General features: G+C 40.9%; 1 protein-coding gene across 1 annotated transcript in view; it reads left to right on the forward strand.

Annotated features, from left to right (window-relative positions):
- Window positions 1-11043: 11043 nt before the first annotated feature.
- LOC307024362 (prostaglandin G/H synthase 1-like) overlaps window positions 11044-20974 on the forward strand; it is a 24109-nt gene continuing 14178 nt past the window's right edge. Inside the window, 6 exon segments of the mRNA XM_079658427.1 lie at window positions 11044-12475; window positions 12551-12637; window positions 15392-15505; window positions 18964-19104; window positions 20482-20499; window positions 20502-20617. Coding sequence (XP_079514553.1) covers window positions 12469-12475; window positions 12551-12637; window positions 15392-15505; window positions 18964-19104; window positions 20482-20499; window positions 20502-20617 — 483 coding nt within the window. The 5' untranslated portion in view covers window positions 11044-12468.

The raw sequence follows: 20974 nt of genomic DNA on the forward strand, positions 1-20974 counted from the left end.
GTCCTGTGTTTTCTTTTGCATTATTTTTTACCATTTTAAAAACACACTTAATTGCCATTTGTGCAAATCTATAGTTTAAAAAGTGTCCTGTCTAAACGATCACTACCCTGAAATAAAAAACACTTTTCACAAACATGAGATTGTTTTAATGTTTAAGGGTTTGCAGTGTAATCTGAAATGTTACAGATACAGACTTCTGCCACTCGCAAAAAGGAACAAAATATGTTGAACTGAATTCTGTCCGTGTAACACAAATGGAGGAATTGAGAAAGAAATTGGGTTCACTTGATAAGATTTACTTTATTGATCTCAAATTGGGATTAACGTTTTTGTTGCAGCAGCAAAAAACAAAGCATTGCACACTTAGATATTAAGAGTTTCAATAATTTCCTAATAACTTTTTGAAACGGAAGGAAATAAACCAGCAGTAGAGAGTAGAACATCTATAGGTGACCGTGATGATACAAAATATAAACTGACAAAACACTTGAATGGCAAAGAATCAGTCAACACTATTGTGACGGCCTTAGACTCAGGTCCCTCGTTAGCCACTCGCCAAATAAGGAGAGATTGCTCACACCTGATTTGGTTTGACTGCTCAGCTACAAGTATGATGCCTGAGCAGTCAGTCTCTCTCCTCTTGGTTGACCCTCCAGAAAAATGTGATTTTATGCGGTGAAGTTGCGAAATATGCGGAAAGTTGCTAAATATGCGGGGGAAAAGAATAACAATTTTTTTCACACACAACCTGCCACTAACGTTAAACCCCTTTACTATTCAATTAAAACATTCAATATTTATTTATTGTAAAAGCAATTGGGCTATTAATCACACTCACACACTTTTTCATCTTGGTGTTTTCTGTATCGTGTGAGTTCCACACGTTCACTCTATACAGTGTTGTTTACATTCTGCGATGCGCGAGCTGATGACGTCACGTCAAGACGTCTTAACTTTTTTCTTCTCAACTTTGTGTGGAAAAATGCGGGGATTATGCGGCCTTTTGATAAATATGCAGCCTTTTAAAAATCTGCGCCATTTTGCTGATTATGCGGTAAATTCTGCGATCGGAGAATCGCGTTTTTCTGGAGGGTCTATCTTGGGTTGCTTGGCTCTACTGGACCTTGGTTTGTTTGGTTTTGCTTTATATACTGATGCATGTTCAAACACCCACTGATTAACTGACTTCATAGTTAACTTAGTTTCTTTAAATAAATGCACTTTAATTGGATATGAATCATGTGTGGTCTCCTTCTTTTGTCCGTCCTTGAGCCAGGGCGTGACACAATAAAGCAGGATATTATTTGCATATATATATGAAATATAAAATGTTGAAAAATATTACAGCCATCGATCTTAGAGGTTTTCCTAAAATACAGCAAACGTCAATGTGATGCCAATTCTGTAAAGTAGCTGTTTTTTCCGATTAGTCGGAAGTCATTTCATAGACGGGAGTTATCAAATCAATCGATGCATAAAAAGCATTTATATAATAATACATTTAATTTCAAAGTGCTTTTTCAGGAGCTCAAAGACGCTTTAAAGTGGTGATAAAACGAGAGAATAGAATACAAAATATTAAAACGGCAACACAACATAATTCACAAATTAAAAGCCAGTCTGAAGAGGTGTGTTTTGGTCAGTGTTTTGAAAGTGGGGGGTCGGTGCAATCTGATGTGTTGTGGAAGGGAGTTCCAGAGGGTGGGGGCAGCGATGGAGAAGGCTCTGTCCCCCATGAGGGTGGGCTGGGGGCGGCGATGGAGAAGGCTCTGTCCCCCCCAGGTTCGGAGCTTGGTTCGTGTGGGGATGGAGAGGAGGTTCGCTTCTGATGAACGAATGCTGCGGGAACGGGTTATTGAGAACTTTGTGTGTTAGCAGAAGGATTTTGAAGTGTATTCGTTGACGGACGGGGGTGATGTGGTCTCTGGAGCGGGTGAGGATGCGGGCAGCTCACTTCTGGATATATTGTAGTTTATTTAGAACTGTGGATGATGAGCCATACAGGATGCTGTTACTGGAATCCAGTCTTGAAGTGATGAATGCGTGGGTGAGGGTTTCATCAGCCGGGAAGGAGAGTGTTGGGCGGAGGCGGGCAATGTTTTTTAGATGGAAGAAGGCGTACGGCATAAATAAACATACCTGGAGTAATTATCCTCGTGGTTAAAGGTAATGCAGTTCATTTACTGAAGTACTTAAGAGCATTTCAATCAGGAGAGACTTCATTTTGTTTAAAGAACATTTATTGACACATGCCATAGGATAAATGTTAAGTCCGATTAGACCCCGATCCTGAAATCGTATGACGGGGGAAATGCAGCCGTGAGGGAACCCCCCGTTCATAAAATTCACAGTCCTGAATGTGGGGATCTACAGGACACACATTTTCAGAGTAAAGGCTTTCACATTATTATAATTATAATTTCATTGAAACGTACATTTTACACCACAACAGACACAAAAGCCGGACCAACCACCATACATTGAATTCCTTGACTAACAAGAGAAAGATTCCTTCATTTAAATAACTATTTACAAACCAATGGGCCGGTTCTAAAGGGTTAATCAGTTAAAACCGTAGACTGTATATACAGGTTGAACCCGATGAGAGGGGATACAGCTGTGCACATGTCGTCATTAACAGACGTCGTTTAAAAGTGACGTTTGAGTGAACGAGGACGTCCCAATTAATACCTGAGGACTCCTCTGTCCTCGCTTCTCCTCCTCGTGTCTCTCGCTCGCGGAGACGGAGCTAAGACGCAAGGAAGTGAAAGGAGGAGGTGAAATATTCAATTGAGACTAGCGTCCAGTCTTCCTGAAAGAACTTGCGCTGAGCTTCACTTTTGATTTACTATGTACTAATTTATAAGTGTTTAACCCTCGTGTTGTCAACTTGTCTCCTCCCAGTTTTTAGTATTTATGAAACATATAGTATAAATGATCTGAGTTACACCTTTTAAGGCAACTTTATTCCTACTTATTACCACCATGTGTTACTCTTCTTTTTGAAATGTATGCTCAATGGCTCACAAATGCTATACATTTGAATAAAATCAAAAATTCAAATAAAAGAGATCATGATTATTTTTTCGTGGAAAAACGTAGTATACAAGCAAACATGTTATTTTGTTGCCACTAACATAAAACAAACCTTTATCCCAACATGAAAACATTTGGGAGCGGGTCAAATTTCACAGGATGGCCCGGATGAAGAGTAGTAAACAAGTCTAAATATTTACCAGCAGCTAAACAATACGGAGGTTTGTCATATGTCGAGAGGACAGAGGTCGGTTTACAGAAGAGTCAAACAGTGCCATGGTGAGAGAGCCCAGCAGTCAGGGGGCAGAGGTACAAGTACACACAATAAAGTACAATTTTAAGTACTTTTATGCAGAGGTGGGAAGTAGCGGACTGCAAATACTTTGTTACTGTACTTAAGTACATTTTTCTGGTATCAGTACTTTACTCCACTACTTATTTTCCTGACGACTTTTTAATTTGACTTCTTACATGTTGAACACAAATACCTGAACTTTCTACTTCTTACATGTTGAACACAAATACCTGTACTTTCTACTTCTTACATGTTGAACACAAATACCTGTACTTTCTACTTCTTACATTTTGAACACAAATACCTGTACTTTCTACTTCTTACATGTTGAACACAAATACCTGTACTTTCTACTTCTTACATTTTGAACACAAATACCTGTACTTTCTACTTCTTACATGTTGAACACAAATACCTGTACTTTCTACTTCTTACATTTTGAACACAAATACCTGTACTTTCTACTTCTTACATGTTGAACCCAAATACCTGTACTTTCTACTTCTTACATGTTGAACCCAAATACCTGTACTTTCTACTTCTTACATGTTGAACCCAAATACCTGTACTTTCTACTTCTTACATTTTGAACACAAATACCTGTACTTTCTACTTCTCTCATTTTCCAGACAGGCTGGTTCCTTTAGTCTGAATGTGTGTTTGGTGGCGTGATCATTATTATTTAGAGTCATTGCGTGCCTATTGATTTGAACACGATCCGTGTATCCATCATTTCCTGGTCTTCTCTAAAGAAGAGGGACCAATGAAAACGTTGTCATGTTGCTGTTGGTCACCATGGAAACATTCATTAGCTAACAATGACATTATTGTTCTATTAATATAAAGGGAGGTCAGGTACTCTTTAAAACAGCTGCTAGTTATGGGTACTTTTTACTGAAGTACATTTCAAAGCCTCTTTACTTTGACTTGAGTAAAGAAGTTTAGTCAGTACTTCTACTTTCACCAGAGTATTTTTAAACACGAGTATCTGTACTTCTACTTGATAAATGATGCATACTTATAGGTAAATCCAACCAGAAGTATAAACATGTATTTAAATTGGCCTCACTTTTACCAACTACAACATTAATGAATCAATATATAGCCATTTATAATTCAGAAAAGTAATAAATGATGCTTAAATTAGCGATTTTGCTTAATTATAATCTTTGCTTGTTCTACTTTTACTTACATTTCCTCTTGAATTGCTTCCTTTACACAAGTCAAACATCAAAGTACTTCATGCGCCACTGGCTGGAGGAATTTGGAGGAACAACTGACGTTTTATTTGCAAGACTTGCATCAGGATTCAAAACAAACAGACTGGATATTAAAGAGGCCCTGTTCTGCTTTTTCCAGGTGTTATGTCCTCTAGCTTCCTAGCAGGAGAGTAACCCTTAAAGTGACTCAAAAAACAGAATAGAGACTTTTGAGTCGTTGATTAATCTGTTTTTTTGGGACCCGTCCAAATACTGGGTGAACGTTTTTCTCCAAAACCCAGCAGCTTACAACGAGGCTTTGTCACTGACCTGAAAGATACGGTATTCTGCCCTCAGGGGTTTTAGAGAGAAACAGACGTGGGAAGTAACTAAGTACATTCACTGAAGTACAACTTTGAGGTACTTGTTGAGTATTTCCATTTTATGCTACGTTGTACTTTTACTCCACTACATGTATTTAATACCTTTAGTTACTTTACAGATCTGGAAGAATGATGTGAAATATTATCAACTTTTGATTAAAGGACTTTTACTGTAACAGAGTATTCCTACACTCTTGTACTTCTACTTTTACTCAAGTACAAGACCTGAGTACTTCTACTTGTACTAAATACACTATCTGAGTACTTCTACTTTTACTCAAGTACCAGATCTGAGTACTTCTACTTTTACTCAAGTACAAGATCTGACTACTTCTACTTTTACTCAAGTACAAGATCTGAGTATTTCTACTTTTACTCAAGTACAAGATCTGAGTACTTATACTTTTACTCAAGTACAAGATCTGACTACTTCTACTTTTACTCAAGTACAAGATCTAAGTACTTCTACTTTTACTCAAGTACAAGATCTGAGTACTTCTACCTTTACTCAAGTACCAGATCTGAGTACTTCTACTTTTACTCAAGTACAAGATCTGACTACTTCTACTTTTACTCAAGTACAAGATCTGAGTACTTCTACCTTTACTCAAGTACAAGATCTGAGTACTTCTACTTTTACTCAAGTACCAGATCTGAGTACTTCTACTTTTACTCAAGTACAAGATCTGACTACTTCTACTTTTACTCAAGTACAAGATCTGAGTACTTCTACTTTTACTCAAGTACAAGATCTGAGTACTTCTACCTTTACTCAAGTACCAGATCTGAGTACTTCTACTTTTACTCAAGAACAAGATCTGAATACTTCTACTTTTACTCAAGTACAAGATCTGAGTACTTCTACCTTTACTCAAGTATCAGATCTGAGTACTTCTACCTTTACTCAAGTACAAGATCTGAGTACTTCTACCTTTACTCAAGTATCAGATCTGAGTACTTCTACCTTTACTCAAGTACAAGATCTGAGTACTTCTAACTTTACTCAAGTATCAGATCTGAGTACTTCTACCTTTACTCAAGTATCAGATCTGAGTACTTCTACTTTTACTCAAGTACAAGATCTGAGTACTTCTACCTTTACTCAAGTACACGACCTGAGTACTTCTACCTTTACTCAAGTATCAGATCTGTGTACTTCTACTTTTACTCAAGTACAAGATCTGAGTACTTCTACCTTTACTCAAGTATCAGATCTGAGTACTTCTACCTTTACTCAAGTACCAGATCTGAGTACTTCTACCTTTACTCAAGTATCAGATCTGTGTACTTCTACCTTTACTCAAGTATCAGATCTGAAATGTCCCCCCAGCTTTGCGGTGGATGTGACAGAACTTGATTCTCAGCGTCTCACTGCAGAGAGATGCTTTCACTGATAATAATCTCTCATGTGTTTCACAGCTCTTCTGCTGGTACTGCCTGTGGGCTTCTCCGCTGCCAAAACACTGCAGCCGCAGCGTGTACGCAATCTTTCTTTATCTGTCCTTAAATCATTAGAGCATTCATTTACGCAATCTTTGAGAGTTATTCCCTGTTTGTGCTCAGGCTCTGTTCCCAGACTACAGTAAATAACTTTATGTAGACGAAGCATTTCAGTTAAACTATAACTCAGTACAGATGCTTTCAAGGTCTCTTATGCAAAATCCACATCTGTCCCCTCTTCTTCATGTCTCTTCTACATCAACATGTCCCCTTTTCTCCATGTCTCTTTTACATCAACATGTCCCCTCTTCTTCATGTCTCTTCTACATCAACATGTGTCCCCTCTTCTCCATGTCTCTTCTGCATCAACATGTGTCCCCTCTTCTCCATGTCTCTTCTACATCAACATGTGTCCCCTCTTCTTCATGTCTCCTCTACATCAACATGTGTCCCCTCTTCTCCATGTCTCTTCTACATCAACATGTGTCCCCTCTTCTCCATGTCTCTTCTACATCAACATGTGTCCCCTCTTCTTCATGTCTCTTCTACATCAACATGTGTCCCCTCTTCTTCATGTCTCTTCTACATCAACATGTGTCCCCTCTTCTCCATGTCTCTTCTACATCAACATGTGTCCCCTCTCCTTCATGTCTCTTCTACATCAACATGTGTCCCCTCTTCTTCATGTCTCTTCTACATCAACATGTGTCCCCTCTTCTCCATGTCTCTTCTACATCATCATGTGTCCCCTCTTCTCCATGTCTCTTCTACATCAACATGTGTCCCCTCTTCTTCATGTCTCTTCTACATCAACATGTGTCCCCTCTTCTTCATGTCTCTTCTACATCAACATGTGTCCCCTCTTCTCCATGTCTCTTCTACATCAACATGTCTCCCCTCTTCTCCATGTCTCTTCTACATCAACATGTGTCCCCTCTTCTCCATGTCTCTTCTACATCAACATGTGTCCCCTCTTCTACATCAACATGTGTCCCCCCTTCTTCGTGTCTCTTCTACATCAACATGTGTCCCCTCTTCTCCATGTCTCTTCTACATCAACATGTGTCCCCTCTTCTACATGTCTCTTCTACATCAACATGTGTCCCCTCTTCTACATGTCTCTTCTACATCACCATGTGTCCCCTCTTCTCCATGTCTCTTCTACATCAACATGTGTCCCCTCTTCTACATGTCTCTTCTACATCAACATGTGTCCCCTCTTCTACATGTCTCCTCTACATCACCATGTGTCCCCTCTTCTCCATGTCTCTTCTACATCAACATGTGTCCCCTCTTCTACATGTCTCCTCTACATCAACATGTGTCCCCTCTTCTACATGTCTCTTCTACATCAACATGTGTCCCCTCTTCTACATGTCTCTTCTACATCACCATGTGTCCCCTCTTCTCCATGTCTCTTCTACATCAACATGTGTCCCCTCTTCTACATGTCTCCTCTACATCACCATGTGTCCCCTCTTCTCCATGTCTCTTCTACATCAACATGTGTCCCCTCTTCTTCATGTCTCTTCTACATCAACATGTGTCCCCTCTTCTTCATGTCTCTTCTACATCAACATGTGTCCCCTCTTTTCCATGTCTCTTCTACATCACCATGTGTCCCCTCTTCTCCATGTCTCTTCTACATCAACATGTGTCCCCTCTTCTTCATGTCTCTTCTACATCAACATGTGTCCCCTCTTTTCCATGTCTCTTCTACATCACCATGTGTCCCCTCTTCTCCATGTCTCTTCTACATCAACATGTGTCCCCTCTTTTCCATGTCTCTTCTACATCACCATGTGTCCCCTCTTCTCCATGTCTCTTCTACATCAACATGTGTCCCCTCTTCTTCATGTCTCTTCTACATCAACATGTGTCCCCTCTTCTCCATGTCTCTTCTACATCAACATGTGTCCCCTCTTCTACATGTCTCCTCTACATCAACACGTGTCCCCTCTTCTTCATGTCTCCTCTACATCAACATGTGTCCCCTCTTCTCCATGTCTCTTCTACATCAACATGTGTCCCCTCTTCTACATGTCTCCTCTACATCAACACGTGTCCCCTCTTCTTCATGTCTCTTCTACATCAACATGTGTCCCCTCTTCTCCATGTCTCCTCTACATCAACATGTGTCCCCTCTTCTACATGTCTCTTCTACATCAACATGTGTCCCCTCTTCTACATGTCTCTTCTACATCACCATGTGTCCCCTCTTCTCCATGTCTCTTCTACATCAACATGTGTCCCCTCTTCTACATGTCTCCTCTACATCACCATGTGTCCCCTCTTCTCCATGTCTCTTCTACATCAACATGTGTCCCCTCTTCTTCATGTCTCTTCTACATCAACATGTGTCCCCTCTTCTTCATGTCTCTTCTACATCAACATGTGTCCCCTCTTTTCCATGTCTCTTCTACATCACCATGTGTCCCCTCTTCTCCATGTCTCTTCTACATCAACATGTGTCCCCTCTTCTTCATGTCTCTTCTACATCAACATGTGTCCCCTCTTTTCCATGTCTCTTCTACATCACCATGTGTCCCCTCTTCTCCATGTCTCTTCTACATCAACATGTGTCCCCTCTTCTTCATGTCTCTTCTACATCAACATGTGTCCCCTCTTCTCCATGTCTCTTCTACATCAACATGTGTCCCCTCTTCTACATGTCTCCTCTACATCAACACGTGTCCCCTCTTCTTCATGTCTCCTCTACATCAACATGTGTCCCCTCTTCTCCATGTCTCTTCTACATCAACATGTGTCCCCTCTTCTTCATGTCTCCTCTACATCAACATGTGTCCCCTCTTCTACATGTCTCCTCTACATCAACATGTGTCCCCTCTTCTACATGTCTCCTCTACATCAACATGTGTCCCCTCTTCTACATGTCTCCTCTACATCAACATGTGTCCCCTCTTCTCCATGTCTCTTCTACATCAACATGTGTCCCCTCTTCACCATGTCTCTTCTACATCAACATGTGTCCCCTCTTCTTCATGTCTCTTCTACATCAACATGTGTCCCCTCTTCTTCATGTCTCTTCTACATCAACATGTGTCCCCTCTTTTCCATGTCTCTTCTACATCACCATGTGTCCCCTCTTCTTCATGTCTCTTCTACATCAACATGTGTCCCCTCTTTTCCATGTCTCTTCTACATCACCATGTGTCCCCTCTTCTCCATGTCTCTTCTACATCAACATGTGTCCCCTCTTCTTCATGTCTCTTCTACATCAACATGTGTCCCCTCTTTTCCATGTCTCTTCTACATCACCATGTGTCCCCTCTTCTCCATGTCTCTTATACATCAACATGTGTCCCCTCTTCTTCATGTCTCTTCTACATCAACATGTGTCCCCTCTTTTCCATGTCTCTTCTACATCACCATGTGTCCCCTCTTCTCCATGTCTCTTCTACATCAACATGTGTCCCCTCTTTTCCATGTCTCTTCTACATCACCATGTGTCCCCTCTTCTCCATGTCTCTTCTACATCAACATGTGTCCCCTCTTCTTCATGTCTCTTCTACATCAACATGTGTCCCCTCTTCTCCATGTCTCTTCTACATCAACATGTGTCCCCTCTTCTACATGTCTCCTCTACATCAACACGTGTCCCCTCTTCTTCATGTCTCCTCTACATCAACATGTGTCCCCTCTTCTCCATGTCTCTTCTACATCAACATGTGTCCCCTCTTCTTCATGTCTCCTCTACATCAACATGTGTCCCCTCTTCTACATGTCTCCTCTACATCAACATGTGTCCCCTCTTCTACATGTCTCCTCTACATCAACATGTGTCCCCTCTTCTACATGTCTCCTCTACATCAACATGTGTCCCCTCTTCTCCATGTCTCTTCTACATCAACATGTGTCCCCTCTTCACCATGTCTCTTCTACATCAACATGTGTCCCCTCTTCTTCATGTCTCTTCTACATCAACATGTGTCCCCTCTTCTTCATGTCTCTTCTACATCAACATGTGTCCCCTCTTTTCCATGTCTCTTCTACATCACCATGTGTCCCCTCTTCTTCATGTCTCTTCTACATCAACATGTGTCCCCTCTTTTCCATGTCTCTTCTACATCACCATGTGTCCCCTCTTCTCCATGTCTCTTCTACATCAACATGTGTCCCCTCTTCTTCATGTCTCTTCTACATCAACATGTGTCCCCTCTTTTCCATGTCTCTTCTACATCACCATGTGTCCCCTCTTCTCCATGTCTCTTATACATCAACATGTGTCCCCTCTTCTTCATGTCTCTTCTACATCAACATGTGTCCCCTCTTTTCCATGTCTCTTCTACATCACCATGTGTCCCCTCTTCTCCATGTCTCTTCTACATCAACATGTGTCCCCTCTTTTCCATGTCTCTTCTACATCACCATGTGTCCCCTCTTCTCCATGTCTCTTCTACATCAACATGTGTCCCCTCTTCTTCATGTCTCTTCTACATCAACATGTGTTGAAAATGAATATTCACAAGAATCCTAACAATTGTGGAAAATAAACAAAATACGATTAAAATCAGAAAAAGAAGGGCCTACAAATGTAGAAAAATAAAACAAATTATTCTTAAAATATTTATACATTCTCAAAAAACTAATGTCTTTCTAAAAACACAATTAAAAAGTGTTTGAATAACAGCGATAAAGATACAGAATATGTGAAATCCAAATGGAAGGAGCTTTGCAGGTGCCATCAGGACCTTTCAAAATGTCCCTCATTGAATAATCAGGCGTGTTTACAGCAGAGACCTTTTATCTGGAGTTTACGTTCACTTTTAACGACTGTGGGAAACACACGAAGCGCAGCTGTTTCTCTTTACCCTAACTCACTGTTTCTCATAACAATAACTCACTTTACCAGGAACTATGAAACGCAGGGGCTAAATGAATAATTGAACATTATTTAAATCCGTGCTTTCCCCTCTCCTTTCTTCCTGGAGGCCGAAACAGAAGACTTGTGTTTTCTGCTGGGAAACACGACATGAAAGCTCCCGTGCAGCACGACCCCCCCAGGCTGCATTTGAATGTGTTTACATGCACACCAATCACACGTTCATCCGGGTTATCATCATATCTGGGACGAGGTGTTTACCCCACGAGCAAACAGATAAGAGGACAACTAAATTACTACGTATTCATTTAGCCTCTAGCGTGTGTTTGGTGTCTCCTATTACTCCTCTCTGTGTGACTTTGTGTCTCTTTGGGGTCATCTAGCATCTTATTGGTAGTTGTTTTGTGTAACTTTGTTGTTATTTGTTGTTGTTCCCCCCTCTCTGCGTCACTTTGTGCTCCTGTTATGCTTGTTGTGCCCGTTATGCTAGGCGTTGTCAGTCTCTGTGTGACAGCTGTGGTGCGTCTCCACAGGTGGTTGTGGTCTCTTCTTAGTTATATCTGTAGTTCTCATTTTGCTCCTTTTCTGGTTGTTTTGCCCGTTGTTTTGTTAATTGTTAATAATTGCTTTAAAAAAAAAAAAAAATCATAAAAAAAAAAAATTCATAAAAAAAAAAAAAAAAATTTGTTAATAATTGCATCTGTTGTGCGTCTCCATGGACTGTTTTGTTCACTTTGTAGTCCATGTGTTTCTCCTTGCTGTCATTGTGTGTCTCTTGTTGCTCCTTTCTTTGTTTCTCTTGCCCTTTGTCCTTGTCACCGTGAGTCTCTTCAGGTGACATTTTGGAGAGGAAAGCCGGGGGGTCTCTTCTGTTGCAAAATTGTCCTTTTTTTAAAAGTCTTAACTAGTCAGGAATCAGAGGAGGAAACATGGAGATAGGTTAGAAGCATGCAGCATGCAGGGAGGGTCTTTGCACCAGCAGAGGGAGACGAGGAAGTGAAGCCTCTGGTGAAAAACTTGGCTAACAATCGTCCCACTTTCTCCTTTCAGTGGATCAGACAGCAGGTGAAGAGCAGTGCGGCTGCAGAAACACTGACTGACAGACTTAGAGACAGACAGGCAGCTGAGCAGACAGACAGACACACAGACAGACAGACAGACAGGAGGAGAACCTGTTGGATTTCTGTCTCTCCTCATCACACCTCCCTGGATTTACACTTTTCCCTTCACTTGTGAGTTGGAGTGACATCCTCCTGACTGGCGGCTGCTGTAATGAGATGTAAGTAACTTTAGTTGCAGTTGTATTTCTTACTTTTCCTTTTCCCTAAACACTAAACACTGCTTTCTGTTGCAGCCTCTGTCCTGGGATCAGTGTGTGTTCTGCTCTTGATGTTGAGGCAGCATCGATGCCGGGGTGATGACGAGGTTACCTCCAACACAGGTGGGTGATTTCATCTCTGTTAACGTGCTGCTTTCAAAGCTGCAGGAAACGTTTGAATTGAGGGACCCTGCATGCCTGTGTTCTCCTGCCGTTCTATCAGGGCTTGCTGTGAACACCGGGTTAAGCTGCCATTAGACTGCTAGACATTCCCAAACCCCTGATAACAAAGACAGGCTGTGGCAAGTCTGCTTCTGCCGCTCCGAAAACAAACAGCAAGTGGAGCAGGCTCTGAAAAAAGATGGTTTATTTAGCTTCTTTGTTGGCACACGATGTGCTTCGTATGATGACATATATACAAACAGGAAAAAGGCAATATGGAGGTTTTGCTGATTCATGTCGACTTAAAATCTCCATCCCAGTCTGAAAGAAAGTCCAAGGAGATGCGTTAAAGTTTTGATTCAGTCCAAAACACCAAGATATGTATGATATTAAAACAGAGAGAAAGCAGGACATGTCTTTATTTCAGAGAAGGGTAACACATTTGTTTTGCTCCTTTTTGCATTAAAATAAATCTATAACAATGCATTAAATATCAAAACGTATCAGTTGAGTTCTCGATAAGTCAAGTAATTTTCCAATTTAAAAAAAAAAAGCCTGCATTCCTCGCAGTGAATCCCCCAAACAGACATTTCCTGCCAGGCTTGTTTGACCACACACACACACACGCACGCACGCACGCACGCACGCACGCACGCACGCACGCACGCACGCACGCACGCACGCACGCACACACGCACACACGCACACACACACACACAACCCCCTCTCACACGCCTTATATACACAAAATACTATCCTGCCCTCGGGGCCATCCTTTTCAGGTGAGCAACACCTTTTTCCTGTCTTCACATTTCTGCTTTCACAGCTGAGTCTTGTTATATCTGAGTGAAATATGAAATGCTGTGTCATGTTGCACACACACACATGGAGAGATTAGTTTCAAGACAGATCGACTCACGTGAGAAATAAATCCTAACGAGTAAACTGTTGACTCAGTGACGGTGATTCATAACTAAAAGTAATGCAATAACTTTCATTTCCCCGCTCCCACGTGTGATATCTTACCTCAGTGTGACACTTTAAATTACAGTGTGTGTGTGTAGTTTACATATCTGTGTGATGAGGTCAGTGTGTGTTGGCTGTGTAGCTAGGAAACAGAGGGGGGGGGGGGGGGTGCGTAGGCAGAGAAAAGCAAGTTTTAATATGTGCCGGGAAATTGGGCTTTATACCTGGAAATTTTACGGTTTTCTCTCACGGTTCAAATGACATGTTTACGTGAGTAATGCAACACCCTGAACTATGTATATGTGATCTTGATCTGGGAGCAAACCGTGCATACATCTCAGGATGCGGGAATGTCTAATACAAACAGTTTGATCTGATATGATAAGTATAGGATTTCACCTTTCAACGTGTGCCTGTTTTGTCTTGTCGATGCGTCCGTTAGACAAAGGCCTTTTCATCAAGATGACTTCAGTTTGCCCCTTAATCATAGACTGGTGACAGAGTTAGTCATATATCCGTCTACTGTGGTTGGGTAATGTTTAATATGTGGGGAAAAAGGAGTGTTTAAAGTAGAGACATTACATACTGATATACACCTGAACATCAGCAGGAGAGGACTCTTTAAAGTAGAGACACTACATACTGATATACACCTGAACATCAGCAGGAGAGGACTATTTAAAGTAGAGACACTACATACTGATATACACCTGAACATCAGCAGGAGAGGACTCTTTAAAGTAGAGTCACTACATACTGATATACACCTGAACATCAGCAGGAGAGGACTATTTAAAGTAGAGACACTACATACTGATATACACCTGAACATCAGCAGGAGAGGACTATTTAAAGTAGAGACACTACATACTGATATACACCTGAACATCAGCAGGAGAGGACTCTTTAAAGTAGAGACACTACATACTGATATACACCTGAACATCAGCAGGAGAGGACTCTTTAAAGTAGAGACATTACATACTGATATACACCTGAACATCAGCAGGAGAGGACTCTTTAAAGTAGAGACACTACATACTGATATACACCTGAACATCAGAGGAGGACTCTTTAAAGTAGAGACACTACACACTGATATACACCTGAACATCAGCAGGAGAGAACTCTTTAAAGTAGAGACACTACATACTGATATACACCTGAACATCAGCAGGAGAGGACTCTTTAAAGTAGAGACACTAAATACTGATATACACCTGAACATCAGCAGGAGAGGACTCTTTAAAGTAGAGACACTACATACTGATATACACCTGAACATCAGCAGGAGAGGACTCTTTAAAGTAGAGGCACTACATACTGATATACACCTGAACATCAGCAGGAGAGGACTCTTTAAAGTAGAGACACTAAATACTGATATACACCTGAACACCAGCAGGAGAGGACTCTTTAAAGTCGAGACACATCCTGTTACCATCTCGTTCCTGCTGAAAGAAATATCTTAAGATAACAGTTTTTATCAGCCTTCTTTAAAGATACCAACAGCTTACCTCAAAGACATGAACTGCACTTGGTTCAGAAACTACCTCACTTTAATAACAGATGTTTTATTGAGTAAAATTGGCGCCCAACATCACTTCTGGCGCCGCTAAAGGACAGAAATGTTCTTTAAGAAAAGGATGCAAGTTTAACCACATGTCAAATCACTTCTAACGATATACAACTGTCAGGTTCGTCTAACTTGTGTTGTTTATCTCACGGCCTTCTGCTTGTTTTCCACAGTGAACCCATGCTGTTATTTCCCCTGTCAGCACTGGGGTGTGTGTGTGCGGTTTGGCGATGAGTACGAGTGTGACTGCACCCTCACCGGATACTACGGAGTAAACTGCACCGTCCGTAAGTCCCGAGATATCATCTGTTACAAGAAGTGTTTGACGCTCGCTAATAGAGCTACAACTAACTCATAGGAGATTCATGTCTTTAAAATGTCAGAAAACAGTGAAAAGTCTAAAGTGATGCCCTCCTATTGTCTTCGTTCCCCCCCCCCTTACTTTGGTGTTCGCCGTCATATTTGACCGGTCCTGTTTTAACTGCTATTACATTAACACAAAAACCATTAATCATCACCACATTTCATTTAACACCCTTTCAAACTGTAGATATTGTATCAGACTACTGGTTTACATGAACAACTGCAGTAAATATACAAAGAACAGACACTGAACATGTATTGAGTGTGCCAGGTGTGATCCATGTGGGGGAGGGGCACATAAGAGCGGGAAATGTATCAAATTGTTCTGTGTGTGTGTGTGCCATGGTTTGATTCACATGGGGGGATGGGCACATAAGGGGGGGAACACATCTAGAGTGTGTGTGTGTGTGTGTGTGTGTGTGTGTGTGTGTGTGTGTCTGTCTGTCTGTCTGTCTGTCTGTCTGTCTGTCTGTCTGTCTGTCTGTCTGTCTGTCTGTCTGTCTGTCTGTCTGTCTGTCTGTCTGTGTGTGTGTGTGTGTGTGTGTGTGTGTGTGATCTGATGGTTACTAATTCCTTTTCTTTATGGCGGGAACATCATGGGTGTTACAAAGTTTACTAAATCGTCCACAATTCAATGAAAGTGGTGATCAGCCATTGTATATGTTCAAATGTCTACTGTGAAGGATATCATGAAGCCTTAATGCAATCAAATCTAAAACCAAAAAGTTATGATTGATGAAAGTAGTACATGGGTCAGATTTGACCCGAACACAACAGGAGGGTTAATGTGATACAAAACAGAGAGAAAATTAGGAAATGTCATTCATTCAGAAGCTCATCGCCACATGTTCTACCCTTTTTAGCATGAAACGACTATTCTAATGAATTTAATATATTACATGTGACTCACCGGACACTGCGGAGCAAACTGCACCGTCCCTAAGTCCCGAGATAAGCTTTAATATCCTGTCGAATGATTGCACTATTTGCAGAATTTGAAATATTCTGCGGTTTCTTTGCACACAAGAGGAAAGGATTAGATAAAAAGGGCTTTCTCGTTGATGTTGTTTTTAAATCAGGAGATAGTGCAACATCGCTCCTGGCTCACAGGCTTAGGACTTCTTGTCTAGACCTAAATATTTGGGGAAGAAATGGAGGAATTGCCAGAAAGAGTGCAGCTGGACCAGAGAGGATCTGTTTCACTGAAGCTCCGTGCAGTTCTGCTTCTCATTAACGAGGAGAAGCTCCCACACTGTGGCCCTTCATCAACTCTGATGACTCTGCATGACAGTTATGCAGTTACATCACGCTCTCTTGGAATAACAAAGGATGAAACATTGCTTTGAGAGAGAGAGAGAGACAAAGGGAGAAGGAGTGGGAGGAGAAGGCAAGCAAACAGGAAAAGAGGGAATGGGTTTGAGTGATAACATTTACTTAAAATAATGGTTTTGTTTCTTACAGCTCTTTATAAAAATAACAGAGGCAACTTTATGGAGAAGAGATCATTCAGCAGATAGAGATCTCTGACAGGACGCAGGGGAACCATCCTCCTCATTCTATACCACATGTACATGTTTTGTACATTAAAGGGTCCCATGTCATGCTCTTCCAGTTATTACCCGTCCCCTTGTGTGTTATGTAACTTGTTCTGCATGTGAACGGTCTGCAGAGTCAAGACCCTCAAAGTACACCCTGTAGCGAGTAAAACTCTAACACAGAGAAGACCTGTCTATGCTGCCCCAGAACGCCTCGTTGGACATTTCTCTTGTTCCATTGTTTACTTCTTGGGTATAGTGACGTAACTCTACGTGGACGCAACGTAAGGTAACGACTCCGTAGATTGGTCCATTCGTTGCGTTACGTCCGCGGAGCCGAATAAGAATACAGGAAACAAAAGGTTTGACATTAAAAACATCCTGGAGGAAAACCTCTCACCTTCCCTGGAAAGGGAGGGACTTAGCACTCAATAGAGACGCGAAGTCCCTCCCCTTCCAGGGGAGCTCCATGGGGCCTTATTTTGGAAAAAGTATGTATTGAAGTCAATTGGGAGACAAAAGATTATCTTTCGATCCCGTTCAAATTGTGCCACGAATTACACATATGATGTTTGTCAATTTAAAAGATAATTTTGCAAGTCAAAAAAAATAAAACTGTGCTCAATGAACTACATCTCCCGTCTCGCACCACACACCCAGACGGCCGTCACGTTGGCACATTTCCCTTCTTTCTTTCAGAACGAGGCGGAAAGTATTAAAAGAGGTGAAAATCACTCCAAGTCTGGGCATGTTGAGAGCTGTGCATACACACAAGGGGAGTTAGTCGGTTCATTAGAGCCAGCATGCGGGACCGGGACTCTGGGATTTGTAGTCTTTCTAGTTGCGTATTTTTCATAGTCTTATATTTCAACAGTTTTAAGACAATGGACATGACATTCTTTTTTAAGATTGACAAACATCATATGTGTAATTCGTGGCACAATTCAAACGGGATCAAGAGATAATCTTTCTCTCTCCATTGACTTCAATACATACTTTTTCAGAAATAAGGTCCCATGGGTCGGAAGTAGATGGGCGGGACTTCGCCTCTCGATACATGTTCAGTGTCTGTTCTTTGTATATTTACTGCAGTTGTTCATGTATACCAGTAGTCTGATACAATATGTACAGTTTGAAAGGGTGTTAAATGAAATTTGGTGATGATTAATGGTTTTTGTGTTAATGTAATAGCAGTTAAAACAGGACCGGTCAAATTTGACCGAAGTAAGGGGGGAACACAAAGACAATAGGAGGGTTAAGAAAATGCCTTTTTGATTAAACCAATAAATTAAGATAAATAAAGACCGAATCTGAAATGATTATGGTTTTATTACAAGATTTCAGGGCCCCAAGAAAAAACGTATAAAAGTTGACATTGTGCTTTTCTTTATGCAGTGTAGCTTGAAAATAATAATGCTCCAAATGTATTGATTACCCTAACATTTTTATAAGAAAGCTGAAAGCTGTCATAGTGTTTGTTCCCTTTCGCTTATAGGTCATATTTTACACATCTAGTGTAAAATAACTGCCCTATAAATACTGTTAGTACTTTGTTTTTGTTTGTGTTGTTTTTCATTCTGATGTTTTAATGCCTTTGTGTCTTAAAAGGTGCTTTACAAATAAACTAACCTTAACCTTAAGACCTGTAAAGTGTAAGTAGCACAGACGTGTTATCCCTCAGTCAGCATGGAGCCTCTGAACTCTTCCTGATGATAACACTGAATTCTTGAAGGCCACGCTTTGATTGTGACGTAACGCTTCGGTTTCTCCCGAGTGAATTCCCAGCAGCTCTGATTTCCAGTAAGTGATCCAGATCGTTTTTTTACGTGCCTTCCCTTTTTTTCCAGCTGAGTTCTGGTCCAGAGTGCATCAGCTCCTCAAACCCAGTCCAGATGTTCTGCATTACATCCTCACACACTTCCAGTGGCTGTGGGACGTCATCAACTCCACCTTCCTGAGGGACGTCCTGATGAGGGTCGTCCTCACAGGTATCAGCTGTTCATTCATATTACATTTATTCAGAGATGGCAAAAGTACAAACACCCTTTCCTCAAGTAGAAGTACAGATACTCGTGTTTAAAAATACTCTGGTGAAAGTAGAAGTACTGACTAAACTTCTTTACTCAAGTCAAAGTAAAGAGGCTTTGAAATGTACTTCAGTAAAAAGTACCCATATCTAGCAGCTGTTTTAAAGAGTACCTGACCTCCCTTTATATTAATAGAACAATAATGTCATTGTTAGCTAATGAATGTTTCCATGGTGACCAACGGCAACATGACAACGCTTTCATTGGTCCCTCTTCTTTAGAGAAGACCAGGAAATGATGGATACACAGATCGTGTTCAAATCAATAGGCACGCAATGACTCTAAATAATAATGATCACGCCACCAAACACACATTCAGACTAAAGGAACCAGCCTGTTTGGAAAATGAGAGAAGTAGAAAGTACAGGTATTTGTGTTCAACATGTAAGAAGTAGAAAGTACAGGTATTTGAGTTCAACATGTAAGAAGTAGAAAGTACAGGTATTTGGGTTCAACATGTAAGAAGTAGAAAGTACAGGTATTTGGGTTCAACATGTGAGAAGTAGAAAGTACAGGTATTTGTGTTCAACATGTAAGAAGTAGAAAGTACAGGTATTTGAGTTCAACATGTAAGAAGTAGAAAGTACAGGTATTTGTGTTCAACATGTAAGAAGTAGAAAGTACAGGTATTTGAGTTCAACATGTAAGAAGTAGAAAGTACAGGTATTTGTGTTCAACATGTAAGAAGTAGAAAGTACAGGTATTTGAGTTCAACATGTAAGAAGTAGAAAGTACAGGTATTTGTGTTCAACATGTGAGAAGTAGAAAGTACAGGTATTTGTGTTCAACATGTAAGAAGTAGAAAGTACAGGTATTTGTGTTCAACATGTGAGAAGTAGAAAGTACAGGTATTTGAGTTCAACATGTAAGAAGTAGAAAGTACAGGTATTTGGGTTCAACATGTAAGAAGTAGAAAGTACAGGTATTTGAGTTCAACATGTAAGAAGTAGAAAGTACAGGTATTTGGGTTCAACATGTAAGAAGTAGAAAGTACAGGTATTTGAGTTCAACATGTAAGAAGTAGAAAGTACAGGTATTTGGGTTCAACATGTAAGAAGTAGAAAGTACAGGTATTTGAGTTCAACATGTAATAAGTAGAAAGTACAGGTATTTGAGTTCAACATGTAAGAAGTCAAAGTAAAAAGTCGTCAGAAAAATAAATAGTGGAGTGAAGTACTGATACCAGAAAAATGTACTTAAGTACAGTAACAAAGTATTTGTACTCCACTACTTCCCACCTCTGCATCTATTAACTCATATATATGTTGTCATTAACAGTGAGGGCCAACCTCATCCCCAGCCCCCCACCTACAACTCTAAATATGGATACCTCAGCTGGGAGTCCTACTACAATCTGAGCTACTACACCCGGATACTTCCTCCAGTGCCGGAGGACTGCCCCACTCCTCTGGGGGTCAAAGGTCAGACACTCATTCATGTTTTATCCAAGCAACTATTAGGGGTTTAAGAAATGTGTGTGTGTGTGTGTGTGTGTGTGTGTGTGTGTGTGTGTGTGTGTGTGTGTGTGTGTGTGTGTGTGTGTGTGTGTGTGTGTGTGTGTGTGTGTGTGTGTGTGTGTGTGTGTGTGTGTGTGTGTGTGTGTGTGTGTGTGTGTGTGTGTGTGTGTGTGTGTGTGTGTGTGTGTGTGTGTGTGTGTGTGTGTGTGTGTGTGTGTGTGTGTGTGTGTGTGTATAAGTAGATACATGTGTACATGTGTAGATATTTGTCATTTCAAACAACCCCTATGTTTTTATTTTATTTTACCAATTTC

Source organism: Notothenia rossii (genome assembly GCF_949606895.1).
Source record: "Notothenia rossii genome assembly, chromosome: 11".
Taxonomy (NCBI): Eukaryota; Metazoa; Chordata; class Actinopteri; order Perciformes; family Nototheniidae; genus Notothenia; species Notothenia rossii.